The following is a 24,826-nucleotide window of genomic DNA, read 5'->3' as shown; positions in this document are numbered from 1 at the left end:
CCACACTCATTCACCACAACCTTACCTAAATGCTTACCTTGCTCTTTGCCACAAGACACAGCCTAATTTGTGCCTCTCCTAAACCCACAGCCCAGCACAGCCACCATCAGCCAACACAGCTTTTATTCCTGACTCAGGTTCCAAGGAAGTTTCAGAATCGCTCTGGCCTCCACCACATACATTTGCAAACTGCATCAGCACACGAGAAAATCCAGAAGAAACTGATCCTGAGTATCTTAACAAAACCAAACACCACTGCTCCGTCATGGAGTTAGCAGTTTCTCCTGTTTCCAGCCTCTGCAACATGGAAGAAAACCCAAAGTCAACACGGGGGCTTTATCCAAATGAATAACAAGTGGTAAGAGTTAACGGCGTGATGAGGGCTGTCTGGAGGCTGCTCACTGTGAGACACAGCGTAAATCTTCTCAAGTTGTGACAAATGTCTTGGCTAATGCAGCCACATTCTATGTTTAAATCTCACTAAGATGTAATTTGACATTTGGGTTTACTTTTTTCATTATAATTAAGAAACAAGCTCCAGTCCGCGCTAATCTCTCCACAGCCTGAATTTGCTCATGGAATTACCATCCCCACTGTGCCAATCCTTCCCCACACTCTACAGTCAAATCAAAGGAAAACCATACATTCTTTCCAGTAGGGTTCTTTGGTTACAGAAATACAGTCAAAGCATAGAATGGATATTTCTATGAGTCCAAAGGTTAAATCCTCATCTCTTGCTCAAGGAAATCCCTGTGGAATAGGTAACATGAATATAACATGCTGCACCCTGGTGTTGTAAGATAAGAACCCAAACAGAACAGCCCACAGCTGCATTTTTGATGGATGGAGGAGGATAGCTGAGGACAGGCAGCTGCCTCATGTGTCAACACCCTCCACCTTCAGCAGCAAAGTGTCTCTTGGATCCCTTTCCATGCAGGCGGCATTCCCATCGCTCCCACTCCACACCTGGAAGGGCAGTGGAAGCCATTAGCAATTAAGTGCCACAAGGTATGGCATTAATGCACAGCCACAGCCCCTGACGTGCTGGATGAGCCAGCTGCCCTCACCTCAGCTGATGGGCACGATAGGGCAGAACAGCAGCACGCAGGCTCCACCACCTGTGTGGTTTGGAAGGAGTTCTCATGACCACATTCTGGAACAGGATAATCCAGGCAGTCCTGTCCTGGTTGCTCCACAGAACCTTTGGCACGCACAGCTCTTTGCAAGCACCCAGGATCTGTGTCTGCACCTCTGCAGACTGGCTGTGCTCGTGTGCTGCACCCTGGTACCACCACAGCTCACACACAGCTGGGTGACCGCTTTCCTGCAGCTCCCCTGGCAGCTGACTGGCTCTGCCATCCCTGCAGAGGTGGGCAGTGGGAGGCAGGTGAGCAGGCTGGAGGAGCACAAGACTCCATTCAGATTAGGAGCAACAGTGCCCATTTTGTTTCTGAAGAAATGGTGCCAGAATCAAGGCAGGGTTTTCTTCAGGAGGGACCAAGACAGCTGGCACCTGCAGCTGGAGAGGCACCCTCGCTGCCCCAGGGGTCAAGAGCCAAGGGTGGAGGAGCAGGCTGGTTCTCCCAAACAAAGGTTCCTTTTCATCAGGTGACAGAAGAAGAGAGCAGAGGCTGTCACAGAACCAGAAAATCATGGAATGGTTTAAATTGGAAAGGCCCTTAAATCTCATCCAGTCCTACCCCCTGCCCTGTCCAGCATGGACCTGGACCAGGGATGGGGCAACCACAGCTTCTCTGGGTGGTGTAAATTGAAACAAGGGAGGTTCAGCCTTGGGGTCAGGAGGCCAGGGAAGCAGCTGGGCTGGAGCCAGGCAGGCTGTGCCCTCTCCTCCCTTGGATGCTCTCAACTCCCGACCAGTAACACCCCGAGCAACCTGCTCTGAGCAGGAGGCTGGACCAGAAACCTCCTGAGCTCCCGTCCTACCTGAATTACCTGATGGATCTACGACTCCAGGCTGGGACCTGGCTGCAATCCACCACGCAATCCTTTCCCTGAAATGCAGGGCAGCACCTCCCACATGCAGCCTCCCGCTCTCCCCACTGCTGCATGTTCCAAAAGCCAGCGCTTGACCAAGTCCAGCACTCACAGAACAGCCTCGTGTGTCCATGCCTCACCTGAATGCTCCAATGAACATTTCTCCTGACAAACAAGAACCTTTCCATGGATCCTGGGAGGGGGGGGGTCTGCTCAAACCAGGACCAGTCTGTGGGAGCAGGCTGTGCTGGGTGGGACACCCTGCTCCCTGCATGGGCTCTGCTCTGACTGCCAGAGCCTGGCTGGAGCCCAGTGTGCAGACACCCACTCCAAAGCCACACGGGCTGTCACAGAACAGCCCAGGCTGCTCTGGCTCTCCACACGGCTTCTTTTCATATCCCAAAATGCTGTTGGCCATGAGCAGGCACAGAGGCCACAGACTGTCTTGGCTGCTCAGCAGTGCCCTACGTGCCACACAGGAGAGTCACCACACCATGACCCCAGCACCCCCTGAGGAACCTGCTCACAACCAGCCAGTGCTCTTCAAGCTGGCAGTGAGGTTTGCAAATGCATTCCAAAATAAAAACTAACAACAGAGAGTTTTCTGCAAACCTCCAGAATCCCTTCCAGAGGTGAGGAAGCCTTTGGCACAGCAGGAGCAAACACGGGGAACAGGGGCCACACTCCTCCGCTCACACGAAACGTACAATCCTCTACCAGACCCAGAAACGGCTGCCAAGGAGCCGCAGGACTCCAAAAGCCCTGGAAATCTACAGCGTATTTTCTTCCACTGCTCTTTTTGCCATGTTTTCCTTTCAGCACGGCAGAGCAGCATGTTTGTGCTGGCCAAGCCTACCCTCCTCCTCTGCACCGCACCTCCAAGCAATCCAAGCACGGGAGATACAGTATTACCTCAAATATTTAACCAAGGGATTAAAGGATTCTCTTGGCAGGAGGCAGGAGCTGCCCCACGGTAGAGCTCCCTGGCGGGCTGGCAGCGAGCGCCCTGCCCCGCGCTCCCGAGAGCTCGCCTGGCTTTGCTCTGCCTCCTGCCCAAAGCTCTGCTCACCGGCTCCCGGCCGTCCATGGCCTCCATCCAGAGCCGCCGGTCCTCCTCCGAGAGCGCCTGCATGGTGATGACGCCGGGCCTGCCGAGAGAGAGGGGACGCTGTCAGTGCACTGCGCGACCGGAGGCAACGGTGGCAAAGATGAATTTTTCATGAGGGGAAGAGGGAAGGAGGACGAGCTCCTTCCCAGGCAAGCCCCAGCACAAGGAGGTCAAAAGCCATGGACATCCCTGCAGGTCCTGACCAGGATCAGCAAGGAGCAGAGGACATCTCCAACAACCAACACACCTTGGCAGTGGTTTTGTGTGAGAGCTGGGTGCCAAATTCCTCCTCTGGCCCCTGGCCAGCCAGCTCACCTGCACTGGGTAAAGCACGTCCATGCAACGGCAGGAGAAGGCAAGGAAGGTAAGCAAGGAAGGTAACCAAGCAAGCAGGAGCCCCACACATCCCAGCCCCCCGTGTCTCACCAGCACCCCAAGCACCAGGCTCACGGAGGAGACCTTCTTCTGTGCAAAGCATTTCATCCCCAAGGTGTCCGTGCCCTCATGGCTGTGCCAGCCCCCTGCCCCTGTCCATACCCTGCTGTAAGACACGGCAGTGGCACAATGCTGGTCCTTGTCCCCCTCCAGCAGCCTCACAGGGGGAGCAGTGCAGGAGTCCCAAGGTGCCCAGGGTGCCGCTCCTGCCCCCAGCACTGTCACACACACCACAGCCCTGAGCTGCCCTGTCAATCCAGCCTCCAACAAACAGCCCTGGGACTGCTAATTTACTGTAATGAGAAGGGGAAAGGACAGGCCTGGGTGCTGCACACACAGCACAGCAGCAGGGGACAGCAGTGGCACTGCCCTTGCCCGAGGGCCAACGCCACCTCCACGCTCCTCAGTGGAGCTGTGGCCACTCCTAGACCACCCTTTCCATGCAAGGAGTCAAACCTCCATTACCTGCTCTGTTAAACGTGACCAGCAGGGCGAGGATGGATTTGACAGGACAGTGTTTGCACAGCCTCAGGTGGGGGTGTGGGGACACGGAGGGTGGGAGCTGTGATCCCACACCAGGGGCTGCCATCTCACTGTGCTGTGCTTGGCTGTGAGCTCCAGGATTTCCACCTCCACATCCCGGCCCATCCTGCAGCCTGGATCCCAACGCACACAGCTGGCTAAGCCTGCTCCTCCCCAGCCTGTGCCTTTGGGCTGGCTCTGCAGCTCCAGGGGGTGGCCACATCCCCCCGGCGCTGCTCCCGGGCTCAGGCAGACAGACAGCGAGACCTGTCCGTGTGTCTGGTGTGGCGCTGCCGCTCCCTCCCCGGCTGCTCCCAGACACAGCAGCGAGCATCCCCGGAGCACGGCGAGCAGATTCCCTGGCAACGGGGACACGCAGGGGGGCTGCTGAGCTCGCTGCCCGTGGGGCTTCAAACACTGGGCTGTGACAGCACACAGCCTCGGTGCTGCTCTTCCCAGCCCAGCAGAGCAGGGGCTCTGAAGGGCACAGGAGCCAGGAGCTGCTGCGGGGCACAGGGAGGGAGGGAAGGGAAGGGGGATTAAACCTCGGGAACTGCCAGCCACCTGCAGTGTTCCACTGAGCACGTAGGCTCTGCTCGGTACTCAACCCCCAAAACCTGATAAAGCCTGGGGAGAGGGGTGATTTCTGACTTGAACTTCCCAAGGGTGATTCAGCCGGAAAACGTGAGCTGCACCAACACTCTGCAGATGCCCTTTGGTCCTTGATAAGAGCCTGTAAGAAAATTAAACTTTAACAGGGGCTCTCAAGAGGTGGGCTTGGCCCCTCTGCTGCTGCTCTGTGGCACGCACAGGCCAGGAACCCAGCATTAACCCTTCTCCCTAACCCCACTCCCCATCCAGCCAGCCCAGCTCTCAGCAGGCACACGGCAGCTCAGCACTGTCCCACCAGTGGAAGCTGTGCCCAGGTCCAAAAACCAGACATAATGTGCTTGATCTCCGCTAATCCCATTGGTGAGTCAGTCAATACTCACCAGCTTAGTGGTTTGGAAGTTTACTCACTTCAGAGGGAAGAGGAAACCACTTAACCATCACCCCATCTGAGAGGGAAAATGCTCCACATCCAACAGCAAATCTGTTCAAAACACTGCACAAAGCTCCTTGTTGTGCAGGTACAAAGTGACCCAAGAGCAGTCCCTGGTACCTGGGGAGCTGCAGTGGCCACTTTAGCCAGGGCTTAGGTCTGACTTTAAGCCAAGCTGCTGCTGAAGGCACAGACACCTCAGTCAGAAAGCCCTGGAGGGGCTCTAGCTCAGCTAGAGGCACACAGGAAAGGAAATTCTGGGATTTCTGTCTCTTTAGCCAGAGAAATAGAGCAGAGAAATTTAAACCCTCCATTCATGGTATGTTGGGCACTGGACTCCGGGTCCCAGAGTGGCAGTGCTGGTATCTGGAGTGCCAGCTTCCCTCAGCACAGGGCAAAGAGGTGATAACAGCAAAATGTTTGCTCTGCCTCTGAGCAGATAACAACTCCTCGGGCTTCACTTCAAAGTCAAACTTCTTTAACAGCATGAGGGGAGGGGCTGTGAAACTGAATCAAACCCAATTTCCATTGCAAATAGCCCTGCATTTCCTCCCCCAGTGTTTATTTGCCAGGACACCCATTGCATCACTTTCCTGAGCAGAACCATCTTCCTGGCTGTGATAAATTTAAAATGCACCCACACATTACACCTCATTCATTATGGATGTGGCCGATGCCCACGGGGCTCCATGTGCTCACAGCCAGGTCGGGTGGCTGGCACAGGATCAGCCTCCTGCCAGCACCAGCACTGCCTGCACACAGCTCCATCCTCACCCAGCCTCCTGAGGAGCAGCCCCTCCCACAGCCAGGGCAAAACCCTGCTCGGATGTCCCTTCCCAAAAGGGATCTGTCCTTGTCCCTCACCCAACAAACTACCCCGAATGCTGGGGGTCACTCATGCAGATAATTATTTATAAAGAGGACATACAGTAAATACAGATTCTGCTGTGGGGCAGCTCCCACCTCCTCCCAGCACAGGATGCCCCTGGACCCACGTGGAGCCAGCCCACCCCAGCCAGCCCCAGCTGTGTCACAGACAGCAGGACACCCTCCTGGAACCTGAGCTGCTGTGGCAAACGACATCAAGGACCTGCTGATTCACTCTAGGTGCTGCATCCCACATTTCCACCAAACCCCTCTGCCTTTTTCTGGGACACAAGGAGGGGAAGGGACATTTTGGGATCAGAAGAAATCCATTTCTAAATGGAGTACGTGTAGGAGGGTGAGACCAGAGCAGAACATGGCAAACACTTAATAAGAAAGAATATTTTCAATATGCTACAATCTAAAAATGGAAGACTTTTCCATATGAGACTACACAGGAAATTTGAATTTTCTCAATATCTCAGCTTTTGTGACAAATGGCCTGGCCTTAAGGAGCTGTGACTAAGCACACTGAGAAAATGAGAAACTGCAATAGCTTTTCCTTCTTCCAGGAAAACAAACAAATAAGGAAAGCAATAGAAACAGATAAGAACTTCCAACTGCTGTAGCAGCTTATCACAGCGAGACAATCTAAACTGCTGATGAAAACACACAAGAGTGCATTAATAACAGGGGCTGAGCTGGGCTGAGTGCATAGATGTTCCCAGTCCTGAGCAGAGCACAGCAGCCCTGACAGGACCCCACAGCCACGGGCCAGACACCAGCAGCCAGACTGGCCCCAAGAAGCTGGTGAGCAAGGATGGAGTTAAGGGGGAGACTGACCCTGAGCTCACAGGGTCTGGGTGCCCACGGGGAGCTCCGAGCACCAGCAGGACAGCACCAGCACATTCTGCAGGGGTTGGGGCCACCGTGGCCACCAGGGCAAGGAGCCTCATCCCTCACTGTGACAACCCCCAGGCTTTGTTTTAAAGGTGGCTGGAAAGGTGACACCGGCAGAGAACAGGGACAGCAGGGCTGGGGTCACCTGGCATGGCGAGCAGGGGACAGGTCACAGCCCTGCATCTTCAAGGGCACTCCCAGAGCAAGGCCAGCAGCCCTCCTGGGGAAAACCATCTGCTCAGGGGAGCACTGGCAGGTGCCTGGCAGCCCTCCCAGCCCCATGCCAAGCACCCAGCTCCTGTGCCAATTCTTTCAGGAAGAGTTCCTGCATGGAAAGGGTGGTCAGGCATTGACAGGGGCTGCCCAGGGAGGTCTGGAGTGCCCATCCCTGGAAGGGCTGGAGGTGGCACTCAGTGCTCTGGGCTGGGGACAAGGTGGGGACCAGGCACAGCTGGGACTGGATGGTGTTGGGGGTCTTTTCCCACCTCAGGGCTCTGGGATTCTGGCTCTACAGTTCCACTGTGTCCAGGTGTGGTGCCAGTCACCCTGGGGCACCAGGCAGAGTCTAGGGCAATGGTGGTACCTGCAGAGTTCACTGCTCTCCTGACACACCAAACCCTGCGTTTGAAAAGCTCCTGCTCCCCTAAAAGCCAGCTGGCACCTAGGAGCAGTTTGCTTCTGGCCCAGAGCAATGACCTACATCATCCTAAATGACAAAGCCTTTGTCATCAGTCAAATGACATACTCCTCCTCCCCAGGCTCATTTTGTAAGACACTGGCTGACATCCCTGCTCACCTTGTTTACAAACCTGATTTAATGTGCAGAGACTACAAAGGAGTGTAGTTAATGAAAAAAGAGCATTAGCAGTAAAACACAGTATCCATCACGCTGGGGATGTATTTCAGCCAGACCCTAGAACACCATTCTGGGGTTAATTTTGCTGTAAAAACACAGTACAATACTTCTAACTTGCTACACTGAACATGAGAGCTGTTTGTAAATGCCAAGGCCAGGCTGGAGGGGGCTGGAGCAACCTGGTCTCGTGGAAGGTGTCCCTGCCCAGGGCAGGGGGTGCAATGAGATGAGTTTTTAGGTCCAACAGAAACTATTCTGGGATTCTGAGACAAGGAAGCAATGCTGTAATAACAGATCAGGCTCCAGATTTTCAGCTTGGTTGTGCTGAATCATCTTTACAGAAGGAAAACACACTTTTTTTCCCACCTAGGAAGGAACAGCTCTTGGCTGGTGCTATTTAGGGTGTTACTGCTGAGCTCCAGCCCCGCAGCCCGTGCTGTCTGAGCTCCCAAAATGCAAGGCTGACAAAAGCCCTGTTTCTGTGCAGTGTCTGAAGCACGGCCGAGGCTGCCACCTCCAGGCTGTCTGAGAGCTGCAGGACAGCCCAGGCCCCGGAGCTGGCACGGTGCAGGTGATCTCAGCGCACCCTGGCACTGCCAGCAGCACCTGCTGGTGCCCAGACCTACCCCAGGAGCAGGGATTCAGGCTGGGCACACCACAGCCCCTCTCAGCCGTGGCAAAACTTGTTGTTTCCTCTTCCTCCTAAGTTTATCTTGGGAATATCCAATATTTTAGACATCTAATGACAAATTCTGATACCAAGAGAATGCAGAGCTGCCTGTGTTGGGAAAAAACAGACTTTTCCTTCAGGTGTGTGTCCTGCTCTCTCAGGCAAATCCCTGCAGCAGGAATGTACATGAAAGGAGAAATTCCTCAGGTTTCCCCTTCCTGTGCTACTCCACTGCCATGATTTACATGGAGCATGCAGATTTCTGGAGCAGCTCCTGATCCCATGCCTGGCAGGCTCCAAACATCAAGAGAAGCTTCAGCTGCCTCTGAACACGCTGAAAAAAAAATTATTGTGGCTCCGTTCTCCCTCTCCCTCTTTTTAGTTTGATTTTCACATTATAAAAAAATATCCTCAGGGCACAGCAAAAAAAAATTCCTGTGTCAGCAGAAATATTGCAGCTTTCTGGAGAAAAGCACAGCTCCAGAGAGTGGGAGGCAGCCCCAGGTTATCTCCTCCCTCAGCCATCACCCCAACCCTCCCTGCCTCAGGCTGGCACCAAAACGCTGCCCAAGCACAGGCTGGACAGGGACAGGCACCAGGGGTTATTCCAGCACTATTCAACACACAGATCTTAATGAACTTGGGTTTTTCTGAGACCTCCAGGGGATTCCTGCAGATGGGAGGACAGCTGGACAGGCACAAACTGGGAGAACACACTGAGTGCCTTTGGAGCAGGCTTCTGTGCACCATGTGAACTTCTGCAGCCAGGGAGACCCGAGGCAGTGACTAATTCCTCCTGGAACAGCAACAGCAGCCTGGCTTTCCTGTTTATATGTGTAAGCCATGCATGATGCTAGCTGATATGGTAGCAGCTCTCACTCCTGGGTGCCAGAGATTGAATCCACACACACCTCTGCTCCAGCTGCTGTGAGATAAGTCAGCAGAAGGGTTTTCCTTCTTCAGGAAAAAAGGAGTGAAAGTGCCTGGAGGCACGAGCCAGAGTCCATTATCACCCATCCAGGATGAACCAGCAGCAAAGCTGACACTATTCCAGCACACCCCAGTGCTGGAAGAGGCAGCACATCCCTCCCAGAACAGCCACAGAGCACCTTCTGCAGGCTGGCAACTGCTCACCTTGTGTGGCCAGAGGCTGCAGGAGTGCTGAAACACCCTCAAAGTCAGAGAGCCCTGAGTCACAGAGACTTGTAAACCAAAGCACTGACTCAGTCCACGGAGAGCACCTGCCTGGAAAAGGTGTGATTCCACGGACTAATGCTTTCCACTCACAGAGGCTGTGACTAACGGGGAGAAACACGGCACTGCACAGGAGCTGTCCCACAGCCACGAGCAGGAGCACAGCCCTCCCTGCACAGGGCCAGCACAGCCCCAGGAGCTGCCTGGCAGCACTCACCGGTCCACAGCCTCCACATCAAAGCAGAACCTCTTCTCAATGGTGTCTGTTTTCCGCCGGGTACAGGATTTCAGGGTCACAGCTTCATCCTCCCCCTGAGAAGAGACAAAATCACAGCTGAGGCTGAGAACAACCAACAGCCACAGGCCTGTCCCCAGCTGTCAGTGAGCAGCTTCAAACCTGGGGGATCTGGCAGCTTCACCTGCTAAAAACATCTATTTATATCCCTGACAGGAGGACTTGTCTTCTTTACCCTTATTTAGTCCAAAACCTTTCATGAGGAGCCTTCCCTTCAGGATGCCCACGATTCAATCTGTGCATAAAGCACCACACAGCCCATTCTTCATGTGGGCAGGTACTGCTGGACCACAACTTTTGGGCAAAATCAGCTTTATTTTCCATTGCTGAACAGCACTCCCTAGACCTGCTGGCAGTTTGCACTCCACGCTGCATTTTTGGCAGCAGTGTGCACACGAGGACTCCTAACAGGAGCAAACACGTCTTAAAATATTTATTATATAACAAAGCAATGACAAAACCATTCTCCCACCCAGAGAATGCCTCTCTGCATCCAAGGTGTACTAGATTTCCAGAGGGCTGAGCAGCCATCCAGCAGGATGTGTGAGCACTGCTGTCCTCTGCTGGAGGGAATCCTGCCTCAGCCCCTGCCAGCACAGACACCTCTGCAACCGTGAAATTCCACTGATGACTTAAGAGAAAATGAATTCTGAAGGAGTTCCTGGAGACAGACACTTTTCTGGGCTCTCTGTGCTCTTCCTGATGACACCTTGGCTGACCACGCTGTTCCCTGACATCACCATTTTTCCAGGAAACACATTTAGAATCACTTAGATTGGAAAAGACCTCAAAGAACAGAGAGTCTGAAAGTTGCCCAGAACAGCCAAGCCCACCAGTGATCCATGTCCTCACGAGCCACAGCTGCACGTTCATTAAATCCCCCCAGGGAGGGTGACTCCCTGGTTCTTACCCATGAACTCCTCCCCAGTGCCAGCACCACTCAGCTCCTGACAGCCAGAGCACTCCCTGACACTCACTCCTCCCCATCTCACCTCACTCCTCCCCATCCCACCTCACTCCTCCCCATCCCACCTCACTCCTCCCCATCCCACCTCACTCCTCCCCATCCCACCTCACTCCTCCCCATCCCACCTCACTCCTCCCCATCCCACCTCACTCCTCCCCATCCCACCTCACTCCTCCCCATCCCACCTCACTCCTCCCCATCCCACCTCACTCCTCCCCATCCCACCTCACTCCTCCCCATCCCACCTCACTCCTCCCCATCCCACCGTGCCTCCACGATGGCAGCACTTTTCCTGCTCCTCGTGCTGCTTGCCCAAGTTGCAGGCACTGCTGTAGATGCTGTTCTGCTGACTCTGAGCCTGCCCCCAAACCAGCCCTAACCTGGCTGTTCTCATGTGCTTCCATGGCTTCTGACCCACCAAGAACTCTCCTGTCCCAGACAAGGGACCCAGCACGGACCCGGGAAGACAGAAGAGCCCCTGCAGGGCTTCTCCCCAGGCCTGGCAGTGCCCCTGGTGCCCCCCAGCCTGGCCCAGTGCCAGCACAAGGCTGCTCCCACTCTGCCCAGCTCCCTGTCCAGAATTCAGGGAATGCCCCTGCTCCAAACCCACCAATACCCAGCTCTGGCCACAGCCCAAGGTCACGAGGGGCTGGCACCCCCTGTGACCCAGGAGTGATGGGTCTCCTCATGCAGCACCTCAGCACCTGCTCCAGCCAGACCCCAGAGCTCCCAGCAGTGCAGCCCCAAGCCCCAGGGCTGCTCCATGCCCAGATGTCCATGTGGTCACCACTGGCAGACCCTGGAGCCAGCACAGGCAGCATTTCATGGTGCTGCAAGCCCCAAGTGCCAGCACAGCCCTGGAGACGGGCTCCAGCCTGGCCCTGGAGAGGGGCTCAGGCTGCTGCCAGCAGCTCCCACAGCCCTGGGTGCTGGGAGAGCCCTGAAATGGGAAGGGAGCAGCCAAAACACAGTACAGCCACTGATGATTACAGGGCTGGGATATGTTAATGCTGAGCCACAATGAAGATGCTCCAAGGCAAGAGGAAATTAATTTTAGAAGCTTCCCTGCCCACAGCGGGCTCCCCGTGCCAGCAGGAAGCCGTGTGGGAGCCTGTCCAGCTGCCCCAGGCACTCCCCAGCAAGGGGATTGTGTTTGCAGACTGTCCCAGCTGGGAACACTGTGGATGGGTCTATTGTTCTGCTGTACAGAGGAGCAAACAGCCCTGATACAGCCCTGGGAGCACTGGGACACAGCCTGTGCTGGCTCCCCACACCCACTGCTCCCCCTGCTCTTCACACCCTCTCGGGGCCAAGGGGAGCTCCAGGCTCTGCTGTGGCTCTGTCCAAAACAAAACAACTCCACTGGCCAAGTCACAGCATCATCAGAGACTCACTGAACGATTGGGGTGGAAAGGGCACCTAGAGCTCATCCTTTTCCTCTCTGCCATGGGCAAGGACACTTCCACTCAACCAGGCTGCTCCAAGCCCCATCCAGCCTGGCCTTGGACAAGTCACAGGCATTGGAGAAGGAACAAAATAATGAACAGGTTCTCTTGTCTGTGCCTTGGAGAAGGAATGAGGGACTGGGGAGCAGGAGAACCCATGGAGCTGGAGCGTAGTGGGTGCACGTGGCTGGCAAAGATCTGTGGGCTCTGGGGGTTCTTGTCTTTTCTTTCTCAAACCAAGTGCCAAGTTCATTCCCCGTGTGGCAGCCACTCAGCCTGGAATCAGTGTGACCCACTTCACTGCCTTTGTGTCACCTTGCCAAAAAGGTGACACAGTTTGAGCCCCAAGAGAGCCTGCAGCCAGCAGTGCCATGTGCTCCCTGGCAGGACACAGCTCTGCTCCCTGCCATCACTCACTCACCCCTTTTTCCTTGCTCCCAGCACTCACCCCTTTTCCCCTGCCCCCAGCACTCACCCCTGTTCCCCTGCTCCCAGCACTCACCCTTTTCCCCTGCCCCCAGCACTCACTCACCCCTGTTCCCCTGCCCCCAGCACTCACCCCTTTCCCTCCTGACTTCTGGTCGAAGGGCACCATCGTGATGCGCTTCGATTCCCTCTGGTAGGTGCAGTAATGCTTCACCCAGGAAGTGCCAAAGTGACCTGCAGAGCAAACACAGAACACTTTCAGTGCCCTCCCATTGGAACCCTCTGTGTTTAACCACCATTTCACCTGCCAGGCTGCTGCACCTAACAGACTCCTCTGAGGCACTGGCAGGGATTCTCCCTGGCTGCCACATTCCCACTGAGCACCCCTCACTGGGCCAGTCCCTGCCTCCCAGGGACTCTGACTGAATCTGAATCTGCTGAATCAGCCTTTGTGCCCCTGTCCTGGCAAGCCCCTTCCCCAGGCTGCCACCCCACACTCCCCAGCCCGACACCTACGCTTCTCCTGCACGTAGAGATACCCCTCCATCGTGTAAGGGCTGATGTTTTTGTGCTCGTGGGGATTCTCCTTCATCTTCTTCATCAAAGCTTCAACCTCTGACCTCGTCCCTTCAAAGCGGTTCCTTGTCTGCAAATGAAAACAGGAATGTCTTCTCCAGTGCAGGGAGCTGTGCCTGGCCCTGCAGCACATGGGGTGGGGCTGGGTCCCACAGCCCTGTGGGAAATGGGGCTGGGGAGCCCAGGGGCAGCCACAGGCCAGGTTTGCTTCCTGGGTCTGCATTTAAGCTACAGCAAAAATATTACAAAAATTGGCAAGGCCTTCCAGAGCTTTAAGGGGGATTACAAAAAGAGGGAGAGTGATTTTTGACATGGGTTGATAGTGATAGGACAAGGGAAATGGATTTAAACTAAAAGAGGAGAGATTTGGATTGGATATTAGGAAAAAATTCTTCCCTGTGAGAATGGGCAGGCCCTGGCACAGGGTGCCCAGAGCAGCTGGGGCTGCCCCTGGATCCCTGGCAGTGCCCAAGGCCAGGCTGGATGGGGCTGGGAGCAGCCTGGCCAGTGGAAGGTGTCCCTGCCATGGCAGGGAGTGGAATTAGATGAGCTTTAAGGCCCCTTCCAACCCAAACCAGTCTGGGATTCTGTGATTAAAATACACCAGAAGGTGAGGTGGCTCTGGAGACACTGACAGCGATGGCACGGGGACACCTTGGGCATGGGGATACCCTGGGCACAGGGACACCCCGGGCACAGGGACACCCCGGGCACACTCACATTCTGGATGCTGATTGTCAGCTCTGTCTTGAAGTCACTGAAGTCCTTTGCAAGCTCGTAGCCATGGTGGTAGAACGTGAACAGCCCCTGCAGAAAGGCCAGCAGCTGCATTGGGAAAAAGCAAGTGGAGATGGTCAGTGGAGACTTAGAGGCACCAGCGCTGAGGGGAGGGGGCCCTGCAGCCCCCAGGGTGGAGGGGCTCCCTGGGGGCCCTCTGTGAGAGGGGCTGTGGGGTGAGGCTGGCCCTGCACTGCCAGGGCTCCCCATGACCCCCTTTCACCACACCACCCCGGTTTGGGGCAGGCTGAGCCGGACTGAGCTCACTTACAGGTTCCACAAACTCAAACATCTTCCTCTCCTGGACCTCCTGCACCTTGAAGACATATTCCAGGGAGACCTCGTAGAAGTGCTGCCGAACCAGGTCCACCTGGCTGTCTGCCTGCAGAGGGGTGGGGGAGGAAAAGAGCTCAGGAACGACCAGAGCACACCTGGCTGTGATGGGAGCACCCCAAGCACAGCAAACCCAGCTGCAGCCCCCAGTCCCAGCTGGACAATGGCACAGCAGTAAACATAAACCTGATCCACATGAGCAAGCTCTTCCTTCAGCTGAGGAAAATGGGTGTGGTGACTCATGTTCTCACCTCCCCAACAGCTGGGTAGAAAACATGCAGCAGAGGCGAGAAAAATGGAAATCTGTGAACCTGACAAGAAAAGGCAACTCTCCCTTTTCTGGAGAGCATTCCCCCTCGCCAGGGATGCCACATCCACCTTTCACAACTCCACTGAATCCTCTTTCTAAGGTAACCCCTCCCTCGGGGGGTCCGAGCCACACAAACCACGTACACTTCCCAGGGGCACGGGGAACAGCAACCAGCCCCTGAACCGGGAGCTGCTCCAGGGGCTCCTCCTGCCTCCCGAGCCACGGCCCGGGTGGGAGATGCCACCAGATGGCACCAGCAGGCAGCGCTGCTCCACCGCACCTGCACAGCGCCCGGCGTCCCGCACCGAACCTGCACACATCCCCGGCTGAGTCCCGAACTGCATCCCAAACACATCCCAAACTGCATCCCCAGCTGAATCCTGAACTGCATCCCAAACACATCCCAAACTGCATCCCGCACACATCACAAACTGCATCCCAAACTGCATCCCAAACACATCCCAAACTGCGTCCCACACACATCCCCGGCTGAATCCCGAACTGCATCCCAAACTGCATCCTGCACCGATCCCACACGAATCCCCGGCTGAATCCCGAACTGCATCCCAAACACATCCCAAACTGAATCCCGAACAGAATCCCACACTGATCCCACACACATCCCAAACAGAATCCTGCACGCATCCCCAACTGAATCCTGAACTCCATCCCAAACACATCCCAAACTGAATCCTGCACACATCCCCAGCTGAATCCGATGCTGCATCCCGCATACATCCCGCACATATCCCCAACCTAATCCCAAAGAGAATCCCACACTGATCCCGCACACATCCCCAACCGAATCCCCAATTGAATCTTGTGCTGCATCCCAAAGACATCCCGAACTGAATCCCAAAATGCATCCCAAACTGAATCCCACACTGAATCCCCAATTGAATCCCATATGGCATCTCCAGGCAGCCCCACAGGGCCACACTCTGTCCAGGGCATAGGATCACACCTCTGCCAGCCACGAGTGGATCCTTCCCTCCCCAGCCAGAATTCCTTCCACTCCCATGCCCCATATCAGTTTCTCGAACTAAACCAGGCTCAGAGGGTCATTTCAAGGCCACCATTCCCTGGGACACCATTCCCATTGGGTGCTTCCACATGGGAAGTTGTTTACAAACCCCAAGGACAGGGCTGGCTTGCAGGCACATCTGCCCAGACTCTGAGCCCTCCCCAGCCCCGATTTGCTGGGACATGATCACCTGAGCCCCAGGTATTTCTGCTCTAAAATCCCCATCTCTGCTGGGCACGGTCCCACCACCTGGGTACAGGAGCCCCATGCCCACCAGTGCCCCCAGTAAGGGATCAGCAGCACACCAGCACCACGCCCAAGGGCAAGGACACACATCCTGCAGGACCAACTCAGCTCTGGGCCAGCACAAGGAATTCCAGACTTAAAATAACTGATTGATAACTCAGCATACTCATCCAGTGGGAGCCCTTGTCACCACAGCTAACCATGTCCTGAGTCACTGATGGCTCTCAAAGAGTTTAGGGCACTAAGCCTGATCCCTCCTTCCCTGGAGCACAAAGCAGAGCAGCCACTTGCAGAGGAGGAGACCAGACATCCATGATTTGTGCTGGCACACGGGAAGCTGCAGCAGAACCAGTTCCTTTCTGTTACGCTCTTTAATTATAAACCCTCTCTCCTTTTTGATTGCTATCCATTTTGGGATCTCTCTGATTTACTCACCAAGAAAGCTCCATATCCTTTCATTACAGGAAAAGGGGAAAACCCAGCACCCGCAGCCAGAATGAGGGAAATAATGAGTTTACAGCCAGGAGAACCATTGTTATGAGCTGTGTGAGACATTCAAAAAGCTCTCCACAGTCACAGCCAGACATGGAAACTCAGAGGCTGCTCTGACCTCCTGAAGCTGGGATTCTTTCTTCTTGGAAGACAAGTTCAAGTGCTTTTCTAGGACACCACAGTATTTCTCAGTCTCCTTGTCGTATTTCTTTCTGGCATCCTACAAAACAGGACAAAAAGTGTGACACTGAACACAACGGTCCCAGAGCAGCTGTGACAGCGTCCCTGTGGCACTGGGCAGGATGGCAGTCCCAGGTGGGATCTAACAAGAGACAGGACCTGGGGGCAGCAGCTGGAAGCAGGTGAGGCTGCTTTTATCTGCCAGCATCAGCAGCTACAGGAAAGCAGCTTATGCTGCCAAAACCCAAGGCTTCAGGGAACCCCTCCTCTGCTCCTGGGGCCCAGTGCTTGGTAAAACATCCAGATCCAGGTCCAAAAGCAACAGAGTGAGGAAAGTTCTTTCTAAGCAGAACATGGTCACAACTTCACATCCCACCCTGCCACCCCTTGCAAGAGCTTCTCCTCTGTGTGACAGGGACAATGACACAGCACCTCGGCTGTTTGTGGCAGCAGCATTAAGGACACCAGCTTCACTTTCCTTTGCACCCCTGTGCCAGCCTGGCCAGCCCAGCATGCCAGGACACCATCCATGCCAGCAGGTGCATTCTGCAGGACTCCTGTCTGTCTCCAGCTGCAGGGGCCAGGCTGGGCACTGCTGCCATGCAAACACAGCCCCGGGCGCTGGCATGAGCTGCTTGCAGGCAGCAGCAGGTTGTTATAACAACAGGGGAGGCACAGACAGTGGTTTTCATTTCAGAACAAAGGCAGGAAAGAAAGAGGGGGGGCCAGGCTGTCTCACAGCCGCCCTCAGCCACACCGGCGCTGCCCCGTCCTGCCAGAAGTGTCCAGGCTCCTGTGCAACCCCCAGCCATGCCTCGGGGTGGGGAGTGCAGGCTGGGGGACTCAGGACACTGTGAGCCCCTCCAAGAAAATCCTAACTCTTCCTTGGAGTAAGGAAAAAAGTTCACTTTGGCTGGCATGCAGTTTTTTGCCCTTGGCACGTTATTTGGCTGTGGGTGAACTCAGAGCACTGAGGCACTTCCCGGGAGCTGGATGGCCCCGTGTCCATCCCAGAGCAGCACACTGCCTCCTCCCGTGCCCAAGCCCATCCTGCAGTGTGCCAGCCCCTGGCCAGCTCGGGGGGCAGTGGCTGGGTTACCTTGGCAGCCCCAATCTGCTCCTTGCGGAACTTCTCCAGCGGCGTGATCAGCACCTCGCTGGCGTTCTCGATCTGGGGGCAAAGACAGGCACAGCTCACCTTGCTGCTGCACAGCCTTTTCCATGGAAACCCTCCCACAGCCCCCAGACACCCCCAGGCTCCACCCCTCTGTCTCTGCCCACCTGTGACCCCCCAGCACCAGCACCAGCCACTCTCCAACAGCAAGACTCCATTCCTGATGCTTTCCCAGTGTTTCCCCACCAAGCCACCCTCTCCTTCCTCTGCCCTCCCCTGCAGCTCCACACCAGGCGAGGGAAGGAGCACTGGAGCAGGCAGTTAGTGTCACCAGGGTGTCCCAGGTGCCACCACCCTGCTCCCAGGACAGCTGGGGCCGTACCATGCGCATCCGCTCGTCTTCCAGGTTCCGCAGCACCGTGGCAAACTCCTGCAGAGACTTGGCTGGAAGGGACACAGTCAGCAGTTAACATTCAGTTTTTAGAGAAAGAAACTGCACAGAGGGGTTTTGTCTGTCTGTGTTTTGGATGGGGAGGTTGGGGATTTTATTAGCTTTGCTCTCTCCCTAGGAAGGTTCCTGCTGCCTACAGCTGGCAGCAGAGCATCCCCAGGAGCAGGCTTCCTCCTCCAGACAGCAACATCCTCAGCTCAAACCTGCCCTGCCCAACACTCAGTCACCAACCAGCCCCTCCAGCCATGCCAGCACACGAGGGGCAGCTCCCCAGCACGGGCACCAGGGAGACCTGGATGAGGAGCTATTTCTGCTGAGACTGGGCACAAATAAACAAGCAAAGTTAAATCAGGGCTAAAGCTTCTTTGCTCTCCTGGCTCCAGACGATGTGCACAATAAGCTCTAAAAGTTCAGCTGGGGCAGGAGCAGGAGGAGAGAGGGAAGAGGCTGAAGCCACTGCCCTGTGCCAGGACAAGCTCAGTGGCAGAGCCAGGCTTAGCTCAGAGAGCCTTGCCAGGCTCGGCGCTGCTGATTCCCCCAAGCACAGGATCCTGTGTGACACTGCTGCTCCTCTGCTCCAGAGCACAGCCCCTTGCAGTGTATCCAGCCACAACCACCTCCAGATGCTCCTCTCCAGTGCAAAACATCCAGCTAACTGAGGAGGTTTCAGACACAGGCAATCTTCTCCCTTTCCTATCTGGCAGGGACAGATTTCAGCCAAGAAGGAACCGGTGATTCCCTGGGGGAGGCTGTGCTGCTGTTGAACCAGGAGGAATAAGCAGTTTCCAGAGAGCACCCAGACAAATTCCCTGGGTGTCCTGGTGTTTCCCTGGCGTGCCTGCTCAGGGCTGTGGCTGCAGGAGCTCCAGGACTCACCTATGCAGATCTCATCGTCGGTCTCGGCGTCGCCGATGCAGCGGAATTTGAACTCGTTGAGGGAATCCGCGAACTTGCGCTTGGCAGCCGACAGGTCTGTGGGAGCAGCAGCAGGGAAACAGGGGCCTTACCAACGGGACAGTGCCCCAAGAGCAGGGTGCAGGCAGACACACGATCCCAGCCAGGAAATACCCACAGAGGGACCCCTGCCACCAGGGAAGCCCCAGAGCGCTGCCCTGCTGCACCCACCCCAGGCAGGGCTCTGTGGGGTCCCTGCCAGCACCCCCAAAACACCCTACAGGAGATGACACCCCAAAATAGCAAAAGAGCCACCCCAGAGCTCAGACGCAGAGCCATGGGGCAGCAGCACATGGTGACACACGGTGACACTGCCCCCAAGAGATGGCACCTCTGCCATGCTCGTGGCTGCTGAGGAAGGCAGCAGCACAGAGCTTTATTGCTTCCCGAGCTGCAGATTCCTCCGAGATCTGCATCCTATTAAGTTCTTACTCACAGTGACCTGAGTGGATCCAGGATTGGCTTTTCAGGCCAGCCCTGTTAACCTGGCACACACAGACAGTCCTGGGCACTGTGAGGCCACCAAAGGCACCGTGAGGCTGCAGCACTGCTGGTGTGAGGGACCCTCAGTGTTCACCCCCCTGCATTTCTTCACTCAAAGCCCAAAATTCCATGGGTTTCCCCTTTCCCAGCACTGGTGGAAAATGTGTGTGCACGCAAAGGCCGTTTCCTCCTCTCAGACACCAACAGCCAAGAGATAACCACAGCACAGCCCAAGTGTTTTGCTTTCCCCATGGGATAAGGGAGCTGGCAACTTTCTCCAAGCATTAAAGCTGTTTTCCCAGTATCGCTGCTGACAGCCCTGGGGTTAATCCTGCCCAGTTCAGTCCCAGCTGCCTCCACACAACTGCTTCCAGAGGCAGCAGGAAATCACCCAGCCAAGGCAGGCAGGGAGAGGAAAATCCCTGCGAGCTTTCCCAGTGGAAAAGTACAGAGGGGGCTTCAAGGAGAAGGTTCACACAGAACAGGACTTGCACTTTGCTCCCTGGAGGATGGCACGAGCATGGCTTTCACACCCTTCCTGTGCCTGGAGCTGCCAGGAGTCTCCACTGGCACCTACAGAAGCAATACACGTTTTTTGGGGAAACTTTCCCAGTGCTCCAGGGGAGGATGGAGAAGAGGGACTCGAGAGGGTGGGAGGGTGTGTTCCAGCTCACACAGGGCTGAGCAAAGGGCACTGGGACAGCAGAGCAGCCTCCTTCCCTCAGCAGAGCTCGCTGGAGCAGCCCCAGGGCTCGGGGACTCTCACCCAGCCCCTCCTGCCTGCCCTGGAACAACCACGGAGATGGTGTAAATGATCTAAGGAGCCATTTCCTCCCCCCCGCCCCTGCTGGCCCCAGCCCCTCGAGCCCTTGGCCACATCCCATGTGCCACATCCCATGTGCCACATCCCCACCTGAACCAGGCCTGATGTGACATCCCTCATGCCCAGCACTGGCAGGACCCCAGAGCTGGAGGCTGCTGCAGCACAGGGATGAACACCTGGGAAAGTGAGCCTGGGGCAGGGCCACCCTCCCCAGGGCCACCTTCTCCAGGGCACCCTCACCTGGGTCACCCTCATCTGGGTCACCCTCTCCAGGGCCACCCTCACCTGGGTCACCCTCACCTGGGTCACCCTCACCTGGGTCACCCTCTCCTCCACCTGAGAGTGAGGAGCAGGTCAGGGCTCTGGGACCAGGCAGGAGCCAGAGCAAAGCCAAGAAGCCTTTGGAGCCAGCAGCACTGACAGCAATGGCCCACGGTGCTTATAAATAGGCAAGGGAGAGGGAGATAACTCCTGCAGTGACAGTGATAAAGGATAAAATTAGCAGCAGGATTGGCCAGAAAAGGAGAGAGGGGCACCCATGCCCACCCTGTGGGGCCCCATTGTCCTCCCCAGGCCCCAGCCAGGCCACCCACGCCCCAGCATCCCCTGTTCCTGGAACCCCTCAGCCACGTTTTGGGACAACACCCCTGCAGTGGAAGCAGGAAGGCTCAGGGAGAACAGGGCAAGCCTCAGCTCCTGTGGGTTCTTCTTTCCCAGGGCTGTGAACAAGCAAACCCCAAATCCTGCAGGGGCTCAACAGAATCTGCTGTTCCTCTCACGCACGAGCAAAGCCACCCAGACACTGCACATGACTCACAGCAGGGCTGCACCAGGGGCTGGCAAGTTTTCCTTCCAAGTTCTCTGCTGGCTTGGCCAGTCAACCACAGCATCAGGGAAAGCCACCACAAAAAGCCTGAAAAATCCTCCTGCCTGAGCAATCATCATCATCACCTCCCGTGGCTCCCTTTTCCCACCTGGGCTGGTGAGGATGGGACAATCCCTTCAGGAAAGTCCCCTTGACAGAACCCTGGCACACACAAGTCCCTCTGCACAGCTCCAGGCACCAAGGATCTAAACAAAATGTCCTGCTAAAAGTGATGCATCCTCCCCATCCACTGCAGCCTCAACACCCTCCTCAGGGACAGCAGGAACAGGGCCGGCTCCCAGCAGGGCAGAGGGCAGCAGCCTTTCCTGGAAGCAGCCTCAGATAACCCCTCTGGCTGTCCCTGGGGGCACCCCACACCAGCCCAGGGGTCACCCCACTTTCCTCCTCCCTCGGCAGCCAGGGAGCTGGACAATTGCTGGCTGAATTCCACCCCAGCCAGGCACCTCCAGCTCCAGGGCTCACTCCAAACCTGGCTGAGGGGACCTTGTGCAGCCCCAGGAGTCCTGCAGGGGATCAGCAGCAAGGCAGCACCCCGTGCCCCCTGTGTGCCCCCTGTGTCCCCCTCCTCCTCCTCAGCTGGTGAGGGTTCAGTCTTTCTGGGAAGTGGCTGCTGTTACTACAGGGAGACTGAAGTGGCTGCTTCTTACATTAAAAGCCTCTTCCAAAGGAATTTGGAACTGCTGAAAAAGGCCATTTGCAGAAGGATTGTGTCATGATTTCCCACCCCTCCTCCACGAGTGCAGCACCCCGGCACTATGGGGTGACCCCAGGTCTGCAGTCAGCACCCCAGAAACGACAGCTAGGACACTGAGGGAACCACAGCACATCAAACTGAGATGTCAGGAAGACAAATGTCCCCCTGCCTGGTCCTGCTGCCCGGTCCCATGCTGGAAAGATCAGGTCAGCCAGGGAAAAGTGAACCTGCTGGCTCAGGGCTGGGGCTCTCCCCAGAGCTGACTCTGCAGCCAGCCTGCTGCAGAAGCTGAAAGGGCAGAAAGCTCTGCCTCAGCTGGACCCAGGACAGGGCCACAAGCAGCAGGATGGGTTCAGGTTACAGACAAGCCTGCTGCTGAGTCTGGCCATGAAGGGTTAATGCTGCCACAGAGGGGGAGCAGAGGATGCTGCTGCTCCAGGCTGTGCTCACACGGAGCAGGATTTCTACACTTCCTGCAAAGAAAACTGCTTAATAGCCTATATTTACTGTTCAAGTGGACAACAGGAACTGAGACTCCTGCCCCTTCCTTCCCCCACAGCAAAGAGCAGCAGGAACAGCAGGCTCGAGCTGTCTGTCCCCTGGAGCCCTGCAGAGGGACAGCAGGACAATGCCAGTGCCACCAGCAGCCCCTTGCCCCAGGCAGGGCAGAGCTGGGGGAGCAGCACTGCCAGCCCCCATCTGGCTGCAGGGACAGCACACAGCACCTCCCCAGCCCCAGGGCCAGCAGGAGGGGTAAGCCAGGAACAGCCACCCTAATCAGCAGCCGGATTACTGCTGCCTTCCCGAGGGTGCTCAGCATCAGCAGTATGTGTCTGTCCCCACAGGCAGCCGGGGCTCAGCACAGCACCCTTTGGGGCTCACCCAACGCTCCTGCAGCCCAGGGCTACCCAGGGAGGGCTTTGGCAAAGGCCAGAGCTGGGAATGGCCAGCTGGGCCCTGCCACGGGTGCTTGGAGCACTCTGCATCTGTCCAACCTGGCCCCCGGTTCGTGCAGGAATCCAGCAACAAGAGCCTGGTGCCTGAAAGCTGCATTTGCAGCTGCCAGTTTGGAGCTTCACCCGCCCAGCCCCAGCCCTCGCAGCACTGGGGCAGCAGCATTAAATGCTTCGTTTGCCCCAGAAGCTTTAAATCCCCTCTGCTCTTCCCAGGCAGGTCAGCCCAGCCCTGCTCTGTGAGACACTGCTGTCCTCTGGGCTGGCCCAGCCCCAGAGGCACCCCCATGCACAATTAGCACCGATTTGTTTATTAAACAACCTCTCCACCAGGTGGTTGGAGTTAATCAGTGATTTAGGATGGGACGGCAGCTGCTGGCAGGTTCCCCCTCTGAATCATCATGAGCAAATACACAAAAGCAGATGGGCAGAGCCCACCCCACCTCCAGCACAGCTTCTGCCATCATGTTGTGCACAGCAGCCCGTGGAGAGGCTTGGCACACGCCACAGGTGGAGGTTAGAGGGTGCCAGAGACAGCAAGGTGACCCCAAGGACCAGGGCCACGGGCACAGTCCCTGCAGTCACCCAGGCAGGACCCCCAGGGCAGGGACAGCATCCCTGGGTGCCCCCCAGCCCCCCAGAGCCCGTTTTGGTGCCTTCTCCACACACACAGCCTCCAGCTGAGCCTGGTCTCAGCAGCACACCCAGATGCCAGCCCTTCATTTCCACCACAGAATGTTCACAGGCACACATTCCCTACACACCACGCTTCAAGCAAAAAAACCCAGAACTGCCCAGATGTGCCAGGACACAAAATAACCCGGAGCTCTGTCCGAGATGCCCCGGGAGTGCGGGCGCAGGAGGTGCCCCAGCTCTGGCCCAGCCCTGCCCTGCAGCCCGGGGAGCTGGGCACTGCTGCCAGCCAGGCATGCCCGTCTGCCTGGGTGCACACGCTCAGCTGGCTGCGTGCTGCCAGGGGACAGAGAGCCCTCTGTGCTGAGTGGCACCACTGAGCAGGCTCCAGCAGCACGCCAGAGCGGAGCAGCACGCTGACGACGTGGAGTATTTCCATGGTATTTCAAGAGATAAAGGATCTGCACTCCGTGAAAAACAAAGTTATCCCTTGGAAGGGCTGCCTGGCTGCACAGCTGAAATTATCCCTGCTGCCCAGCAGCCTGGCACACCATCATGCCACCCCCAAATCAGTAATGCTCCGAGTTCTCTGGGGAGCTTTGCCAGGCCAGGACGTCTCTGCAAGGCTTCCCAAGATTCCTGATGGAAGGCACTGGAGATCCAAGGGAAAGGAAGCCAGAAGGACCAGCAGGTCCCAGGCTGCCAGCCCAGCGTGAGACATCCTGCAGCAGGGCCAGGGCTGCAGCTGCACCAAGGCAAGAAGCCACTTCCTCCACCTCCCTCTGCTGCAGCCACCCTCCTGTTTCCCCCGGTCTGAGGGAGTTCATGGTCAGCTGGAACCCCTGCCCCTCTGCCCCACTTCTCAGCCATGAATCAGCCCTGCATTCCTCAGGCTCTGGAGCCCTGAGCCCAGTGCTGAGCCTGCCCTGCCACAGAGGCAAAGGTCTGCAGAGGTCTCAGCCTCTCGCCATCCTTCCTGTGCAGCTTTTCTTAGCACCCGCCCATCAAGTCACATTGCAACAAAGCCACTGTCGTGAGCCAGGTCTCACAGGGCTGAGGCACTGCAGACACCAGCTCTGCCTCTGCCCCCTGAGTGCCACCAGGGCTGTGACACTGGCAGGAGAAGCTGGTCCAGGCAGCAGGGATGGGTTAACGATGCAGCTGATGAAGTGTCCCTG

General features: G+C 56.4%; 1 protein-coding gene across 5 annotated transcripts in view; it reads right to left on the bottom strand.

Annotated features, from left to right (window-relative positions):
• The window catches only part of ARHGAP26 (Rho GTPase activating protein 26), a 101,722-nt gene that overhangs the window by 64,770 nt on the left and 12,126 nt on the right, over positions 1 to 24,826 (bottom strand). For all 5 annotated transcript variants that reach the window (XM_039701159.1, XM_039701161.1, XM_039701157.1 and 2 more), the window contains exons 2-11: positions 19,099 to 19,194; positions 18,154 to 18,215; positions 17,757 to 17,828; positions 16,596 to 16,697; positions 14,344 to 14,454; positions 14,016 to 14,120; positions 13,236 to 13,365; positions 12,853 to 12,953; positions 9,804 to 9,898; positions 3,065 to 3,143 (exon numbers count right to left, since the gene is read on the bottom strand). In XM_039701159.1, coding sequence (XP_039557093.1) covers positions 3,065 to 3,143; positions 9,804 to 9,898; positions 12,853 to 12,953; positions 13,236 to 13,365; positions 14,016 to 14,120; positions 14,344 to 14,454; positions 16,596 to 16,697; positions 17,757 to 17,828; positions 18,154 to 18,215; positions 19,099 to 19,194 — 953 coding nt within the window. The remainder of the gene's footprint in view (positions 1 to 3,064; positions 3,144 to 9,803; positions 9,899 to 12,852; positions 12,954 to 13,235; positions 13,366 to 14,015; positions 14,121 to 14,343; positions 14,455 to 16,595; positions 16,698 to 17,756; positions 17,829 to 18,153; positions 18,216 to 19,098; positions 19,195 to 24,826) is intronic.

Source organism: Passer montanus, unplaced genomic scaffold, assembly GCF_014805655.1.
Source record: "Passer montanus isolate IOZ18808 unplaced genomic scaffold, ASM1480565v1 scaffold15, whole genome shotgun sequence".
NCBI lineage: Eukaryota > Metazoa > Chordata > Aves > Passeriformes > Passeridae > Passer > Passer montanus.
The sequence above is the reverse complement of the archived record's forward strand: the minus strand, read 5'-3'. Positions and strand labels throughout refer to the sequence as shown.